Source organism: Maylandia zebra, linkage group LG23 (genome assembly GCF_041146795.1).
Source record: "Maylandia zebra isolate NMK-2024a linkage group LG23, Mzebra_GT3a, whole genome shotgun sequence".
Taxonomy (NCBI): domain Eukaryota; kingdom Metazoa; phylum Chordata; class Actinopteri; order Cichliformes; family Cichlidae; genus Maylandia; species Maylandia zebra.
In genome coordinates, this window is record NC_135188.1 from 25,788,419 (window position 1) to 25,807,934 (window position 19,516).

At 39.1% G+C, this 19,516-nt stretch overlaps 1 protein-coding gene across 3 annotated transcripts in view; it reads left to right on the plus strand.

Moving 5' to 3' along the window:
- Positions 1–16,589, plus strand: part of nhej1 (nonhomologous end-joining factor 1) — a 30,121-nt gene extending 13,532 nt beyond the window's left edge. For all 3 annotated transcript variants that reach the window (XM_076880144.1, XM_076880143.1, XM_076880145.1), the window contains exons 7-9: positions 13,485–13,665; positions 15,726–15,835; positions 16,131–16,589. In XM_076880144.1, coding sequence (XP_076736259.1) covers positions 13,485–13,665; positions 15,726–15,835; positions 16,131–16,208 — 369 coding nt within the window. In that variant the 3' untranslated portion in view covers positions 16,209–16,589. The remainder of the gene's footprint in view (positions 1–13,484; positions 13,666–15,725; positions 15,836–16,130) is intronic.
- Positions 16,590–19,516: the final 2,927 nt, after the last annotated feature.

Sequence of the window (19,516 nt, forward strand, 5' to 3'; positions counted from 1 at the left end):
TTTGCTGGCATTCTTTACTAGCTGTTTCACTCAGTGAGAGTCAGGAATCACAGTCAGCCAGTCAGAATGCACATCAAATATGGCATATGGAATAGGGAGGGCTAGAATGGGCAATAATGGCATTCACCCTGCTGGTAACCCAGTTGTTGCTTGAATGGTGTCTCTGCAACAAACCTTGTGGATGGATAGAGAAGGAAAAATAAAATGTAAAAAAAAAAAAATAAATAAATAAATAAATAAATAAATAAATATATATATATATATATATATATATATATATATATATATATATATATATATATATATATATATATATAGATAGATAGATAGATAGATAGATAGATAGATAGATAGATAGATATATAGATAGATAGATATATATATATATATATATATATATATATATATATATATATATATATATATATATATATATATATATATATATATATATATATATATATATATATATATATATATATATATATATCTCCTGCAATTCCCACCAGTGAAGTCATCAGATTCACCGTTACGTGTATGCTTCTGTTTCAAACTAAATCTGATTAGAAAAGGTGAAATATCTCAAATACTTATTTCAAACACTCAGAGTATTTAAATTATTTAAATATCTGAAATATGTTCTCATTTTGACAGTTTTCAATGTCTGTAATGTAAAACTGTCTGTCTTAGTGTCTGTTTGTGAAGCAGACTTTAAATAACTATTAATGGCTAGATGTTCACCGGACATCTTCTCCTGATTCTCTGGTCTTTGTTGCATAATTAGTTCATTTATTTTGTTGTTTTTTAGACTGTGGACAAAGTTGCATTTATTTATTTTAATAGAGTAAGTTGTGTCTAAGGAGCTTGAAAAGAAAAGCTTCTTGAAGATGTTTCACCTCTCATCAGAGCTTCTTCAGTTCTAAGAGCAATTCATGGAGAGTCACGGATTTTTTTTAGCCCTATTGGGAGTGTCCTTACGAGGGCTGTGGACCCCCTATGGATCCTCTGCCTAATCACACGAGCCAAGGTGTGAAAACGGGCGTGGGTCACCATCAGCCAAAGTTTCGGGTGAACACATTGTGAGACCTTGCCCCACCCTATCATGTGACTTACTAAGATCAAATGACCCAAGATGTAAGCGGGCGTTAAGGTGTCTGGGAAGGTATCACAAAACTCGATTATAGATGGCAGACAGTTGGTGTCTTAAAGCCCCGCCCTCTTTTCAAAGATGATCATTCACAGTGGACATAGAGGACTGAAATTAGCCATCTATCTTTCACAACCCTCATAGGGACACTCTCAATAGGGCTTAAAAATCTGGGACCCTCCACCAGTTGCTCTTAGGACTGAAGAAGCTTCTAGGATGAGAGGTGAAACGTCTTCAAGAAACTTAAAGGAGTCCAGATGCTTTTCTTTCCAAGCTCCTTAGACTACAATGACCTGGATCACTGAGAACCTTCGCAGACAGTAACTTGTGTCAGCGGAGTCATTTTATCTATAACATTACGGGTGCTTCACAAGTTTTTGTACAAGAAAATGTGACAGTAACCATTCTCTCAGGATGTGTAAATCGGTGTTACACACATACTCTGTAGAGGTAGGGGGGAAAAAATTGATACAGCATAGTACCGCAATATTCTACATTGTAATATTGTATCAGTACAGGGACACCAAATATTGATATTTTATTAAATGAATTCTGGGAATACTACAAACAAGAGGGCTCATCCCACCTGATAGGAAGCAACCTTTCTGCAAACAGTTGCAGTCTGACTTGGACTGACTGCAATCACTCTGACAGATTGCGCTGAAGGCTTGCAAGTAGTTGCTGTCTAATTTATGCAATGCAAATGCGAAGAGACTGCCAAGATGTTGTCTTTAGTCTGAATGAGTTTTTGTTAATAAGAAACTCAACAAGACTCCATTCAGCTAGCTGACGGCTGGTTGCATTTTAGTTATATTTCTATAGAACAGGAAGGTGGCTGAGTGCAAATGTGATAGTTAAATGTGAATTTCTGTCTATGTAGACAGCAACACATGTTATATTTGATGATTTGATGATCCCTGATAATTATTGTATTATCAGAAATAGATTGCATGCAATTGCCAGCTTGACCCCATTTACTCCCAGACTGTTATCAGTTTGATATCGGTCTGATAACAGACTGATAGGAGACTGACTCTGTCTTATGGCAACATTTATGGCAGGTTTTTAGTGAACGTGTTGTTCTGCTTGACAATCTCTTTTTGCATCAAAAAAATAACTGAAGGGAGATAACGTTATCTTATTGGATAAAGCGGATATGGACAAAGTTTAACTTCGAGGATGTAATTTGCAGTTGAAGAAAGGTGATAAATCACAACATCTGTTATTGTAAAAACTCAGCATGTCGCAGAATGCTAAAAATTTCAATAACATAGTATCAGGAGTGAAATATTGTGATAGTATTATATTATCAGGTGAGACACTTGACAATATAATACTAGTCCCACCTCTAGTCATTGCACTTCAAACATAAACTTGACCTTCATTAAGTCAGTGAAGACCTTTAGACATGAACCAGTGAAGAACAGAACATCATCATCATCATCCTCCCCTGATGTGGTAGAAAGTCATCCTGGTGCATATCAGACCCAGCAATACCCACGTACAAAAACTGGCTTCTTGGGAGATTTAACCACCATTGCCACCTCAGCACTTGTGACCTTACTCATGAGATGGTAGGCTGGAAAGTGGCTTGAACCACATCAAAGGTGACGACCCCACTAGAGTTTATATAAGCCTGGCACTCCCCACCAGCTTTTAAAACTCAAGAAGCCTTTCAGATAAGAGGTGAAACATCTTCATGAACCTAAAAGAAATTGGGTGCCTTTGACTCGAGCACTTTCCATTCAACATGTTCTCACTCCCGAGGAGTAATATTTTACGCTAGGTGACAAATCGCTTCCAGGCACCCAGCACGTTCCTAAAGGACGAGATCAGAAAAATTAGGAAATATGAGAATTGTTTGGAATCAGTCAACACATGTACGTTCATTTTTCTCAAATCGCTTTGGAAAACACTATTTCACGTCATTAAAGCGCTGGTTATGGTTAGGAATAAGGTTATGGTTAGGGTTGGAATACATGGCTGGAACGTCAGTTGAATTCAATTATATTCATTAAACACCACATCATAACAACAGTTGCCTCAAGGCGCCTCATATTGTAAGGTAATGGCCCTACAATCAAACAGAGAAAACTTTCTTTTCTTCAGGTTTCTGTCAAGCTGAAGGCATTGGACTCAAATGGAAACTGTTTAGTACTGACAAAATTAAAACTCAAATAAAAAAAAAAATAAATAAAAAAAAATAATTATATATATATATATATATATATATATATATATATATATATATATATATATATATATATATATATATATATATATATATATATATATATATATATATATATTTTTTTTTTTTTTTTTTTTTTTTTTTTATATATTCATTTATTTATTTTTTCTTGAAAGGAGCATATATGGAAGGACTGATGAAAAGTTGAAATTCTCATAGCCATTAGCAGCCACTGAAGAAAATACCTCTACCTTTAGCTCCTCACATGTGAGGAATTGCTGCTTGTTTCTGGCTTGTTTCACTGCAAACTGAATACCTTTGGCTTTGTGGAAACATCTCTTGGGCACTGGGAACTTGTGATGGTGCTATTTTTCGACACAGACTACATTATTAATCATGTAATGAAAATAATCATTATCTACAGCCGCAGTTTGTCCTCTTTACGTAAGGAGCAAAAGCCTGCATAACAAAACCATGTACGTACAGTAGATCCTCCTGCGTCTTCTGTCAGTTGCGCACAGTTTCCACAGGGTTTTCCCTGATCTGGGTCTGTAATTAGGCCCTCTGTGGCCTGGCTGCTTCCTCCCTCTTCAGCTGCTGGTCTCTGGGCTGTGTCCCAGCCTGGACCGGCCGAGAGCAGCATCCCGCAAAGACATCACGAGCCTGCAAGCAACATGAGAGCAGGGGCACAAAACTCGGCAGCGGCAGAAGCAGTAGAGTTTATTGGCATGTGAACACATTGGGTGCAGTTTGCGACTGCTGACTCCTGCAGTTCATAAGCCCATTTAGAGCAGCATGGAGTAAGCATGCAAGGCATCAAGCTGGACCTGAAACGGCTCTAAATTGAGGAGCTTTCATCAAGAAAAAGAGTTTATGGTTCAGTATCAGCTTTTGTCAGGTGTGAGCTTGACTAATTCACTCCAAAACACTGAAACAAAAGTTGACTGATAGAGAATTCACGGGTCCGCTAGGGTTTTAAGCGACCTCTGACAATCGAAGGTATAAAATACATGAACCGGCAAACTCATCTACCGAGACATGCACTTTAATGCATCGGCTTTGCAGGCAGACTTGGAAAGATGTCTAATATTTGCTTGCAGCTGTGTTTGTGCATCTGCGAGCGAATGTACTCCCTATCATTGGACTCTGCTGATGGTGGAGAGAACAAAGTTGCTCTCTGAGGATTTTGGAGAGCCATACAGATATTTATACTTGAAAACATAAAAAAGAAAATCTGGCAAAATCTGATAAGATACTTCACTGTGCTTTAAAACTATTGAACATACAAGTTGTTAACTGAAAGGGGGGAAAAAAGTCCAGTCGATGAGTGTAAACATCCGAAAATATACAGAAAAGAGAGATTAAATTCCATCAACATAAATACTGCGTGTTTATTCAGGAGCCATATGCATGCATTCATGCGTCTTCCGGAAAGTCTTGATGGAAAGTTTGCATGAGCTCTTATGAGGAATCCAATTGAGTTTCCCAGCTGACAAATCAGTGTGAGTGTTCAGCTTTGTGTTAACTTTTAACATCAGCCTAAGGGGAGGCGTGACGACAGTGAGCGGTCACTGAGGACGTGCAGAGGTAAAAGGTAAATGAAGTGAAGGTGTGGATAATGTCAGAGCAGACAAGACCCTGGGATTTATGTAAAGCTGTACGATGCATTTATTTATTTTTTTTACCAGTAGGTTTTGGGCAAGATACTAGCCCCGAGGTGCTCTCCAATGCATTCATCTGACTGTGAATGTGTGTGAATGTTAGATAGAAAGCACTTAGGTAGAAAAGGCATATGAATGGGTGAATGAGGCATGCAGTATAAAGTGCTGTGAGTGCTCAAGCAGAATGGAAACACGCTTTCTGAGAACCAGTCCATTTATCATCTATTTGTTTCATTTCTATGTTGTTCTGTGCTTTTATTTCAACATATCAGCGGGAGAACCAAAATAAGGGTCAGAAGCTTTTGTGAAACGTTTTGACTGACATTCACAATCGGCACGACTGCTGAAAGGCTCAGATGACGCTTTACTTGTTGACTTCTCGCTATGTCATCATATTGGGCCTAACACTTGAGAAGTTGTTATTGCCCTTAAAGGTAACACGATGTCCTCATTACTCCGGCCTCTGTGTGTGCCACTCTGTGTGTGAGGAGATGCACTTAGAGCGAGATTGAGAGCATCCATCCATCCATCCATCCATCCATCCATTTTCTTCCGCTTATCCAGGGCCGGGTCGCAGGGGCAGCAGCCTAAGCAGAGAAGCCCAGACCTCCCTCTCCCCAGCCGCCACCTCCTCCAGCTTATCCGGGCCAGCCGAAACATGTAATCTCTCCAGCGTGTCCTGGGTCTGCCCGGGGCCTCATCCCAGAAAACCTTGCCCAGGAGGCACCCAGGGGGCATCCTTGTCAGATGCCTGAACCACCTCAACTGGCTCTTTTCGATGTAGAGGAGCAGCGGCTCTACTCTGAGCCCCTCCCGAATGGCCAAACTTCTCACCCTATCTCTAAGGGAGAGGCCAGCCGCTGCACCAATCAGTCTGTCGATCTCCCGCTCCCTTCTCCCATATCTCGCGAACAAGACCGCGAGATACTTAAACTCCTCCACTTGGGGCAGGAACTCATCCCCGACCCGGAGTGGGCACTCCACCCTTTTCCTTTACTGCAGATTTATTATTTATTTATTTAACAAAGTTATGCACATAAACACCTCAGTGAGGATTATACGTTAGTAATTTAGCTCGGGTGTCAGTAGACAAAGACAAGGACATTGTATTATTACCTGAAAAGATTCTATAAATGCATCCTTGTTATCAGCATGAGGGGAAACTGTAGAATGACTATGAAGGTCCAAATTTAGACCTGGAAAATTGAAAAAATAGAAAAATACGTAGACTTTAAGTAATTTCTTTGTGTGGACAGTAGTGCTTTAAGCAGATTTCAACAGTTGATATTAGTGTTTTAAGGGAGCCGGAGGGGAAAAAGGAGAGTCTGAAAGACTTTAGAAGAGCTCAGGCCAATTCGTTGTTACTTGTTTTGTTAGACGCCCAATTAGCAGAAATACCAGTGAATCACCTGACTTAGACGTCATTCTGTGCAGATCTTGAGATTGTAGTTGCAGCTTTTTAGATTTTATTTTCTTTCTTTCTTTTTCTTTTTTTTGCTGATTAGTCAGGACTCATTCATCAATTTAAATGTGCCTTTTGTTTCCAGAGGATGTGAGTGTGAGTGTTCAGGGTTCAAACATACGATTTCTGGGATTCGGGGCAGGAAGTTGAGGTCACGATGAGAGAAAACGAGGTCGAGAGGAATGAGGTGAGCGTAAACATGAGGTTGGGGAGGATGAGGGAGAGTGAGTGTGAGACTCTGAGGCACCATACCCCTCCTCTTAAAAAACAGCAGCAGCGACTTGTCTAAAATCAGAGCTGTTTACCTGCTAATAATAGAGAAACACCAGCACGCTGCCAACTCTTCCACCCGTCCTCTCATCGCCTTCCCCACACATGATGCTTTACTGTAGGGCAGCCATGGGGGAGGGGCTCAGGAGGCATGGCCTCCAGGTGAGCGTTCCTTCTCCTCGTGGACTTTGCTCTATCACAATAGCAGGGAGGAGCTTTCCCGAGCTTAGCTCTACAAAATGGTCAAGAGGTTATTGACCTGCTGTAATCTCCTTTTTTATTCCTCGTCTGCTGTTTTCTTTTCTTGCCAACAACAGAAGATAACAATCCTGCGGTTGCTGTGTTCACACCTCGGGAGTCACATTCGTGCCGTTCCTCAAATACAGAAGTATGGAAGCTAATTTGTACACACCAGAAATAAATCAATAACCCCCCCCCCAAAAAAAAACAAACAAACAAAAAAAACAAACAAACAACTGCATTGACTTTGACTGAAAGCAATCAGTTATCATTAAGATAAGGTAAAAGGCACAGACCAAAAGACGGGTAAAAAAAGAAACTTTTTTAAAACACTCAATAAAATAAACAAAAGGACACAAAAGAGAACAAAGGAGGTGGAAAAGTGAAAGTTGGGACTGTTTTTAAACTGAGAACTTTTCAGGATTGGAAACAACAGGGGAACTAGAAACGGGTAATGGAAACTATTGGACATCGATTTAAAAAAAACATAGAAAGACGAGGCAGAGGAAGGAACAGACAGGGGACACTGAGGGAACTAAACGCATCAGAAATAAATTCAACTAAACAGGTTAATAAACCGAGAATTTAAACCTGAAAAAATATGTGAGTTTATGGGGACTGACTATTAGAGCTTCCAGTAGATATTAAAGGAACTGCAGATTTCAGTAGTTCTTCTTTTTTTTTCATAGAGGTTGCTGTTTGTGTTGTCCATCCATCCATCTTCATCCGCTTTATCTGAGGCTGGGTCGCGGGGGCAGCAGCCTAAGCTTGTGTTGTTTCTTTCCAATTTTCTTTTTTGACATACAAATGATCTGATATGAAATTGTCAACATCCATAGTTTATAACTCAGAATTTTAATAATATAATTTTCATTTAACATGACAGACTAAAACCATTTTTTGTAGCAGGCTGTAAAGATGTTTTTTTTTTTCTGGTGTGAAGTTGAGCATTTTAACATGAGTCTATGGAGACTGATTCAATGTTTGGAGTCAGCTTCAGGTGGCCATTACAGGAATTGCAGCTTTTGACAGTTCAGTGTAAGTTTTACTTGTTTAAACGCTGGAGGCTTCTGCTTGATGAATAAAAATGAACACTTTAACTGACAAGCGGCATCAGTACTGAATGTTTTAGTAAAGTTAGCAGCAATTTATTGCTTTATCACCAATCCAACAGGACTGTTAGTCTCTGTCTCTAATGATGTATAATATTATATAAAATGAAAATGTGCTGAGTCTCTATATTACAAGTAACTGGTGTGATAAGGACTCAAATCTCTGGTTGCATCAGGAAGGGCAGCTGAAAGAATCGTATATAAAAATGGTAAATATAGTTACATTTTTACTAACAACAAGTAAAATGTATATGAAGCAATGAAGCCACATTAAGTAAGGCTTTTAGCATCAATATTTTAGCATTTTATACACATCAGTTCTCGCAGTGTGCCATTAACACTTAGTGGTGGAGGCTGAAACTAAGCCTCTTTATGTTGACGCATTGTTCTGTTAAAATCGAATTAAAATTCATCTGCTTTTTGTGACACCTTCCATGGAGCAAAGAGGAGGGATTTAAACTAGTTTTAACATTTGATTTTGGCGCTTCGGGGCCTCCGGATCCAACAAATTGATTTCAGCATTTCACATCAATTAATATGAAGTGAGTTGGTTTGCAGCTTGAGAGGAGGAGGAAGAGGAGAAGGGAGGGAGAAGGTGAATAAAAAAGCAAGAGAATAAGGTCTGCTTTCTCCTGCTTTCTCTCCCCTCAGCACATTGGTTTCTCTGTGCCCAAAGCAGAAATAAGCCTCGCCAGAGTGTACATTTATTTTTACGATATTTAAACAAACAAATAACGAAAATAAATCAATGTGAAACCTCGAAACCTGACCAAAGTGTGTTTAGGAGCCCCTCTGCTCTGACAGCGAGCGGGGAGACCACCAATTTCTCCTGGTCAATATTTGAGGAGCTAATTTGGAGAGTTTGTCCTCCATTTGAGAGAAAAAGAAGGATTTATTGAATGGTGAGTGTTTTTCTATGTGCCAGCCGTGCGTTCGCATAATGTCACAGGAGTTTACCTGAAGCCTTATCTGTCAGACAGAGTGTGTGTGTTTGTGTGTGTGTTTCTGTTGTTACTGCTCGCCGCTCTACCTGCAGTCAGCTGGGCCAATAATGTAGCTTTGATTAGAGGCTTATCGCAACCCCGACACACCCTCAATCACACCTCAGACATGTGACTCCACACAGCAGGGCCATAAAGCAAATATGCCCCAAAGGCAGGGGCTGCAAGTCACTTCTATTGATTTATCAGCTTTAATTAATGGAAGGGGCAGGGTGAAAACTAACACCTGAAACTTGCAAAATCTCATCAGAGTCTAAAAATAAAGACACGTAACTGTGACTTGCCCTTCCAAGTTTGTTGTTGAGTAGGCTTAAAAGGTTTTAAGGTGGGAAAACTGAGTGTACTCCTGTAAAAGTAATATAAAGCATATTTAAGATTTACTGAAATAATAAATGGAGAATTAAAACTAATGACAAAATTTAAACTTCTTGGGGATCTTATGTTATATTAAGGAAAGCTAGTGGCAGGCAACAGGAAAATCAAAATAGAAATATAAAAATACCTGAGAAATGACTCAGATGTTCACTTTTTATTACTTTAAGCAGTCAGGAATTTTAAAAAAAACATATAAAATCATCCCCCTGACACATAAAACCACTTCCAGTTTAAGAATTTCAGACTTTATGATCCATAAAACGCTGTTTAGTTGATTTTTAATTTAGTTATTTGGAATAAAAATTCCAAGTGAGGCACCTGGCATGCTAGCTATACATGCAGAAAAACTGCATGTATTCAATGCCAGTTACTTAGCACCCTGTCACAAAAGCACATTATTTGTTCCCTTTTCCTTAGTTGAATTTCTGAAAAATGTCAAAGATAACACAATTTGACAGACATAAAATGCTATTTTTGCACCAACAAGGTGATTCCCAACGAGGTATTAGCTGAAAACTTGTCATATCTCAGCGTGGTGTGCACCAAAATTGAAGCAGGGAATTAGTCTGTAAACTGCATTTGTTTCTCAGTAAGAATAATTCTACATTTTCAAGCTAGTTATTGAGTACTAGCATTTCTCAGAATATAGCTGATATTTAGCTTTAGATCAGAGGAATATTTCAAAGAGTCTACATACTCTAAGTGAAGTGGCAGCATATCTTACTGATGAAGAAATGGGGAAATCTAGTATTGGATAAAGAGACTCTGTCAGAGAAACACTCTGATGGGTTCTCCATAAATTGAAGGCTTTATCTTAGTTTTAGTTATAACATTCACAACCTGGTGTCCAAGGTATGCGAGACATTGCTTAAAATCTCCAGCTTTACCTCATGAGACCCTAACCCTCTGCTTGATAATCAACCAGCTCATATTCCAAGCTCAGCCTTAAGGTAAACTCAGGCTGAGCAAAAAGAAAGTTTCTGTTTATTGGTTATGGTCCTTCATCAGTTAATACTAGACAGGACACTGCGGAGTTTGAAGCATCATTTGTGTACCTAGGGTCTGGAAACTGGGAAACTGTAGATATTTAAATATTTAGCTTCATGAGTTACGCAGACTGGAAACAAAACCGTTGATGGGATCAAACTACAGTGGCTTGCAAAAGTATTCGGCCCCCTTGAACTTTCCCACATTTTGTCACATTACAGCCACAAACATGAATCAATTTTATTGGAATTCCATGTGAAAGACCAACACAAAGTGGTGTACACTTGAGAAGTGAAACGAAAATCATACATGATTCCAAACATTTTTTTTCAAATAAATAACTGCAAAGTGGGGTGTGCGTAATTATTCAGCCCCTTTTGGTCTGAGTGCAGTCAGTTGCCCATAGACATTGCCTGATTAGTATTAGTATTTAGTATTTATTTATTTATTGTCATTGTCAAGAACAATGAAATTGCGTTTGGGGCTTCCATACAACCCCCCAAAAAAAGAAGAAAATAATAAATACCCCTTAAAACCCAAGTGTACATATTTAACCCAGTGTGACTCCAATGCAATAAGACAATCCTTAGCAATAATGTTCGTAGAAATTCAGACAAAGACCTGAGAAACATGACAAAATACAACAATGCAACCCATTCAATATTATTGTACTGTGAGATATGATATCAGATATGATAGTTATCTATTTAAGAAAGAGGGGGGGGGGGGCAGGAGGGGGAAGAGAATAAAGATATGATGCACCAATGCAGACCAGTTCATTGCTATTAAGAAGTTGGATATGGTTATTGTCCGTGAGAGGGGGGCAGAGAGTTCAGGAGCCTCACAGCCTGTGGATACAGGCTGTTGGCCAGTCTGGATGTTCTGGCCTGTATAGACCTGTACCTTCTCCCTGAGGGCAGCAGATGGAAAAGGTGGCGCGCAGGGTGATGTTGGTCCCGCAGGATACTGTGCACCCTCCTCAGACAGCGAGTGGGGAAGATATTACTGATCTCTGGCAGACTTGTTCCAATAATTCTGCCAGCTTCTTTCATCACCCGCTGGAGTGCTTGCTGATGATTAGTGCCAATGACTAAATAGAGTGTACCTGTGTGTAATCTAATGTCAGTACAAATACAGCTGCTCTGTGACGGCCTCAGAGGTTGTCTAAGAGAATATTGGGAGCAACAACACCATGAAGTCCAAAGAACACACCAGACAGGTCAGGGATAAAGTTATTAAGATATTTAAAGCAGGCTTATGCTACAAAAAGATTTCCCAAGCCTTGAACATCCCACGGAGCACTGTTCAAGCGATCATTTAGAAATGGAAGGAGTATGGCACAACTGTAAACCTACCAAGACAAGGCCGTCCACCTAAACTCACAGGCCGAACAAGGAGAGCGCTGATCAGAAATGCAGCCAAGAGGCCCATGGTGACTCTGGACGAGCTGCAGAGATCTACAGCTCAGGTGGGGGAATCTGTCCATAGGACAACTATTAGTCGTGCACTGCACAAAGTTGGCCTTTATGGAAGAGTGGCAAGAAGAAAGCCATTGTTAACAGAAAACCATAAGAAGTCCCGTTTGCAGTTTGCCACAAGCCATGTGGGCGACACAGCAAACATTAAAAAGAAGGTGCTCTGGTCAGATGAGACCAAAATGGAACTTTTTGGCCAAAATGCAAAACGCTATGTGTGGCAGAAAACTAACACTGCACATCACTCTGAACACACCATCCCCACTGTCATATATGGTGGTGGCAGCATCATGCTCTGAGGGTGCTTCTCTTCAGCGGGGACAGGGAAGCTGGTCAGAGTTGATGGGAAGATGGATGGAGCCAAATACAGGGCAATCTTGGAAGAAAACCTCTTGGAGTCTGCAAAAGACTTGAGACTGGGGCGGAGGTTCACCTTCCAGCAGGACAACGACCCTAAACATAAAGCCAGGGCAACAATGGAATGGTTTAAAAGAAAACATATCCATTTGTTAGAATGGCCCAGATGATATCCGACCTTAACTTGACATGTGAAAGCAGCTTCTGCTAAAAATATTCTCAGAGATAAATAGGATAGCTAGACAGAGTATATTTCTCAAACAGTGGTTCGTCCTCACTGACTTTCTGCTACATTCAGAATTTAATTTAAAGCTCGAAGCACTGAATCATCAGGTCCCATCTTAGTATGTTAAAGACTTACTAGTACTATATCACCCCAACAGAGCACTTCGCTCTCAGACTGCTGGCTTATTTGTGGTTAGAGTAAGTTTGAATGAATTTGAGTGAGTAGAATGGGAGGGAATGCCAGGGCGCTGTACTATGTAACAGACACCCTTTGTACTGTGATGATCCTGTGTCACATTTAGCCATCTTTTAATCAGTGTAACTGGGAGCATCTGGAGCATTTAGGTCTCTCGATCTATCCACCATAGTGTTGGTTTAGTCCTAGTGTTTTTAATTTTGCTTCTCTTGGTTAATAATTGGTACACTTTGTCTCTCTCTCCTGTTATTTGTCATGGCTCATGAGTTGCATTATGACAAATTTGGGGGCTTGTCCAGGATTCTTACATGGGAGTTTTTAAGGTTCAAACATCCCATTTTGGTAAATCTTCCATCAGTTATGGCCCTAGTCTTTTTTTTTTCTATAGTTTGTTTTGTTCTTGCTCCCTCTTTGTGCTTCTTTTTCCTTTTCCACGTAACCAGTAACAGTAGATGGCTGCCTCCTTTTTTTTTAATCTCTGAGTGCATATTGCACTTTTTAAAACTACATTGCATCTAAAAGAGCAGCATCTTTTTGTTTTCTTTTTTTCATGCATGGAGGTTAATTCCTGTTTTAATATATCCGTTATCACACCTTTCAGAGTTTGCATAAAGCCTTGTTGAAAGGTTCAAGGGTTTATAACACATTTAGGAAAATCTGGAGCTTGAACAATTTTTACCTCTGACAACACTGGAGAAATAATAAGACATATGAAACTTTTAAGTGCTTTGAATCTTTGCCAGTTTTTCACGCAGGTTTTGCCTCGTTCTGTTTCTCTCCATCAGGCTCTTCCTCTGCTCTGTTCTGAACAACAGGAAGCTCTGGGCTTCGATGGCGATCTTCAGGAGCTATACGCCGCCATCGTCACTCACGGAAGTGCACGAAAGCGCAAACTGTCGGAGCAGCACTCTGCTGAGGAGGTCGAACACGCCAACAAGGAGCCAGAACTCGTCTTAAACGCTTCAGGTGAACATTACAGCTTCACAACTGCGCTGAAGTTTAATGGTCAAATTTAAAGATTTAGTCAGGTTTATGTGAGCATTTAATATTTCCTCTTTATCTTCATCAAAGAAATTGCATTGTGATAGTTTTGGTTGTATATTTTTGATTTTGAATGCATACATCTGCACACTTTGCAGATGACAGTTTGCATATTGAGGCTGATATCCATTACAAAAATCTAAAAAGTAAATAAATGTGTTGAATCCAAGAGAAGAACTGCCCTACTGCATGAGGAGGTCAGAAGTGGTAGAGAGGACTGTAAGAGAGTGGAAAGCCGTGTGATAGGAGTGACTGATGGGTTGAAGGTGGGTGTGGGTTTAGATCAAGGATCGACTCTGAGCCCCTTCTGTTTGCAGTAGTGATGGACAAGCTGATAGATGAGGTCAGGCAGGAGTCTGCATGGACTATGATGTTTGCAGATGACACCGTGATCTGTAATGACAGTAAGGAGCAAATGAAGGAGAGCCTGGATAGGTGGAGGTATGCACTGGAGAGAAAATGAATAAAAGTTGGTAGAAGCAAGATATGTGTGTGAATGAGAGGCAGACAGGTGTTACAGTGAAGGTAGATGAGCTTAAGTATCTGGGGTCAACCAGATACTTAAAAGCGTGTCAGGGGTGATTTGTAACAGAAAGATGGCGGCAAGAATGAAAGGGGAAGTTTACAACATGCAAACGTAAAGGACAGGGCAACTAACAACTGTTCATAAATACAGAAGCAAAATAAATCAGAACACCAGTTTACATTTTCAGTTTCCTATTATGTGCTAAAACATCTGTCACAGCCTTCAGTTTGAACAGAAGTTAGTTTATAACAATGTGAAGCAGTGAGACATGGTTTCTAATAGATATTGGAGATAAAGGTTATTCAATGTAATAAATACATATGCCAGGTACAGAAGTTAAACCCCTGTATATGGGAGTCAGCTCAGGTCATAACAACCAGCTGCATTTGTTTTTAAAAACTCTCCTGTGTAAAAACAACAAACTGTATATAAAAGATGGACATAGCCACCCATAAGTTATCCAGTGGTTTTGCATTTTCAACTTTAGTGGAAAAAAAAAAAGAAGAATAAAATCCCTTCAAATCATTTTTTGTTTTTTGTGTTTTTTCTCCCAATCAGCTGATCTGTGTTGATGAGTTGATACATCATGAAAATGGGAGCAAATGATGTGTTTTTGTCACAGGCTGCTAGTAACAAAGTGTCTGAGGATGCAATTTAAAATGGTTTCTTCACTGAGTTGTCTGTTTAGTGCACTTTAGTTGCTTAAGATGATTCATAGGTCATAGTGTTAAATAGCTTAAGATACAAAATCATTCCTCTGAAAATCATCAGCTATAAGGACTCAACTGAAAATTGGTGAAAAGGGGGCCAGTGTCTTAAGAAAACCTTTGCCGGCAGAGCGACTGGTCAAAAGCACTTTTAAAAATTACAAATTGCAAGCCTGGCTGCTTGGAAGCAAAATATAAAGAAATGAGGAGTGGATCAAGACTTTTGCACAGCACTGTAACTTTGGAATGAAAACAATCAGTTTAAGCATCAGCAGTACAAACACACTCCAGTGGTCCAGTTTAGTGACTCCAGTTAGCTGTGATGAAGCCTTTAGGCAGCAAACCAGCTGCTGTCAATCAAAGAGGAAACGATGCTAAGTTTTAGCCTCAGCAAAATCCAAATGTGTGAGGTATGAGATCCATCTAATATCAAGGGTTAAACTATCTTTAGAGACTATGAAATTCTTTGCATCAGGCTGTAGACATGTTTATATCTGCTATAAAGAGTTGGACATTCGAAGATAGGAGTCTGTGGGCATACAGCCACGAGTGGACACTAGCAGGTGTTAGTGTCCACTCCTGCAGCAGGTCTTTTTTTTGTTTTCTTTTTTCTTTTTTGAAATCTCTAGAAATTGCTGATCGGTTGTAGTAGCAGCAAGTTTAATCCTGATTTACTGATGGCAGATTTGACATGTTGGTGCTTCTCTGAGTCATTATTTAGTTTAATAAACATCTTCATCCTCGTCCTTCAGCCGGCGGATCTGTCAGCAGTGAATCGGCTGATGGGAATGAAAAACAGACCAACAACGGGGAGCCGGAAACACGTGGAGCCAAGATGGTCAACAGACCCAAAATGCAGCAGGTACAACAGAAGACTTTTTTTTTTAATTTTTTTTTTTAAGATTTGACCAATTAGGGTTATTTGTAGGGGAACAAATGCAACAAAGCTGGAGATTAAAAGAGATTTTAAATCCAAATTCATCAGCTGGGATCTACAATATTCAAATTACAAGTCAGCAGATAAACTGTGAAATGCGTCTCCTGCTTAAATGCTTCCTTGGGGAAGAAAAAAGAAGAGATTGAGTGATTTTAAAAACAGGAAATTGGAAATAGACTATGAAAAACATTCCTCCTTTTGTGTTTTTTGTCTTCCTCAGTCTCTTCCTGTCACATCCACCGCTGCAGAGCGACCGGCCTCCAAACCGAAGAAGAAGAAAGTGGGCCTGTTCAGATGATCTCGAGCAGTAGGACGCACACACAATTACGAATTTAGAAAAAGTGCCGTCCTTTAAAAACACTTCTTATTGAATTTTTACACTCTTGAGGACATTTTTACAAACCTACTTTTAAAAATGTTTAGATTTTAGACTAAAAGTGTCATTAAATAAATACTTTTTTCTATTTTTACCATTTTTGTTAAAAATAGAAATAGAAAAACCACTGTGGGATCAGGTTTTCTTTTTGATGATTGTACTGATGACTGACAGCTGGTAGGTAGGTAATTTCTTGTTCTTTTTAGGTTTTAATAAACTATTAACCTTCATGTATCTTTAACTAGGTGTGAAATGTTTTTAAAGAAGTCATATTGCCAATTAAAGGTATACATGTATTTTTAATGGGTGTTTATGTTTGTTATTTGTTATGTAAACCACAGAATTTTTTTAAAAATTGAACATAATAAGAGATTAAACTCAAAAACAGCTTTCGAAGGAATATTAAGTTTTTAATGTTATAAAATAAAAGCTTCAACAACTTTTCACTAAAACTTCAGGCTTCTATTTTTCCGCCAATCTTAAGTAGTTGCTTTCTCCGTGACCCAGACAGTCGGAGCACAATGAGCAGACAGCGGTCGATAGAGGAGCCGCTCTCCTTTTTCAGGGCTCAGTGAGATGTTGACTCAAGGTGTTGCAGCATGTCGGGAATGCTATTGAAGTTTTAGTTTGAGAAGTCAGTGTTTGCTTGCATGGCTCCAAAGAGTTTCTGTGTGAGAGACATTTGTTAAAAAAAAAAATTGCAGTTTTCTCCACTGAAAGAGCAGATTATTGTTATTTATTTAAGTGACAAATGCTGCTTTTATGGTCAAAAGAAAGAAGGTGGTGAAACATGAGGATTGTGTAATTCCATTTCGGTTGTTTATTTGCAAAAATCAATCATATCACATCATGATTTTGTCTCTTTGATCACCTGTGTGTTCAGATTTGTTGATCAGAGATACCTGAGAGTAACTTTGGATACCAGCCAATCAGAATTGTCCCTCTTTCACGACTCTTTCACGACAGACAACACAGACAGATGTTTCTGAATGTAAATGAGGGTTTATTAAATTAATACAACCAGGAAATAGAATTAATGCTCTATAAGCTTCTCTAAGTTTAACATGGCAGAAAAACTGTTTTTGATCCACAGACTGTATATAGAAGATGGATGTAGCCACTATGGCATCACCCAAATGGTATTTGGACTCAATTTGGAAGCGTCAGTGTTAGCATTTTGGTTGCTGCATTGTTAGTTTTCTTGAGGCAGAAGTGATCACGTTTTGAAGAGGAAATTGAATAGATATTTCGAGAAACTATCCAGTAGTGTTATTTGATACTGCAAATGTTCCTATCAATCAGATATCAAGTAAATGCAGGGCCAAAATTGCTAATACCAATACCGGTCATTTCAGTTCTTAATTCAAATGAACCCAATTTAAAGGCTGTTATCTACAAAATCACTGCAGTAGAGCAAATTTTGGTATCGATCCAAAACCAAGTAAGTACAGGGTCAGTATTGCTGATAGCAAATATTTTTAACCCATAAAGGAGAGCAGTCTGTCATGACTTATGAGAAGACTCATCATTAATTTGCAGATTCTGAACACATTAATAAATATTCAATACAGAAAAATATAGTTTTTAGCTTTTCGTGTACTTTGAAACTGGATTTATTAGAGACCTGGAATGTAAATGTGTCTGTTTCTAAAGCACTTTGTGTCAACTTCTGTTGTTTAAATGTGCTGTAGGCTGTAAGTATAATAGACCGTGAACACAAAAAGGTTAAGACATGTTTCACAGGGTATGTTTTTTTTAATTTAAAAAAAATGTATTTAACACAATTCAGTGGTCTACATATTGATACTTTGTTTCTATCCTCTATCATTCTAGTATCGATCTGATACCAATACCAGCATTTGTATCGATACGATCGATCCGTCAAGCTCTACCATTCAAAAAGAGCAAAACTATTTTTTGCAATATGCTGTAGATGTTTGTTTTGTAAAGTTGGACATTTTAAATGGGAGCCTATGGGCATTGACTCATTTATGGTGAGATATTCTATTCTGTTTCCATAAAGCATTTCAACCACCATTTATTAAACAAAGCTTACAAATGTTTGATTCCAGCATTTTCTAAAATCCGCTTTTCTTTATCTTGTATATAGTAATTGAAGATCAAGAACAGTAACTTTGTCTCTAGATGGTCTTCTGGAGAAAAGTTTGAAGGAAATTGTTTAACCCTCAAAGTCTCTCTGCAGGGTGGGTGGGGGGTACATCAAAGTCCAGGATTAGTTAAGGAAGAATCCAGCCAGAGCCCGAGATGACGATCTGCAAAAACAAACCAAAAAACAGTCATCTGTGTAAAAATCATAGCTGCTGCTTTTTCTTGGGCCTAATTTTCATGATACTTTAAAAACAGTCAGCACAAGGGATTGAAATCCTTAAGTTTCTTCGATAGTTGCTAAAATTAAATTTTTGGTCAATACATGTTGCATCAGATGACAGTTTCCATGAGTTTCCTGATCTGGTGGAGGGTTGTTGGAAAGGTCTCCTGTTTTCTGGTTTATCTTGGGACCCCTCAGCAGGCCTCAGACTTCAGTTTGACCCCTGGTGATGGAGGGTGTGACATCAGCAGAGGGCTCAATGGGCTCTGAAACGGTGTTGGGTGGTTTGTGAAACCGGATCTGTCCAATAAGCCGCTCAGTTATCCTCAAGTGATCTCCCTGAATGTAGTCTCTGTAACCCCGACAACAAAGCATGTCAGGGTTAATTTTGTTCCAGTGTCTCCAGTTAGCTACATTCGGTACCAGTGAAACCATCTGTGATGTGTGTAATCTCTGAATTTAAGAGAACCTTTCTCCTCAGCAAAGATTCACAAAAGATGCTATTCAGCCCAACTCTTTGAACTGTGTTGCTGGTTATACTGTAGCTTCTGAAAGCTCCAACAAGGCATTTAACAAAGAAATGAGTCAGAATCAAGAAAGAAGCACCTTTTGGAGCACTGTACCAAAGTAGATCATGTTCTTTGGTGATAAGGCAGGTAAAACTGCACTTAATGGCGTCAGCTTGTCACTGTTGAGCTTTTGCACTCATTTATGTAAACATTTGTCACCTTTAGGTTTGTTTTATGTTTAGTTTCTATGATTTCTGACTTTTTCCCCTCTCAGCAAGCCACTTATAAAAGAAAAGCCTGAAACATGGACGAAGGCAGTCACTCAAGGTAATCAAACCCAAATTTAAGCATCCATCACCTTGAGGTGATCTCAGAATTCAGGGCCTTTATTA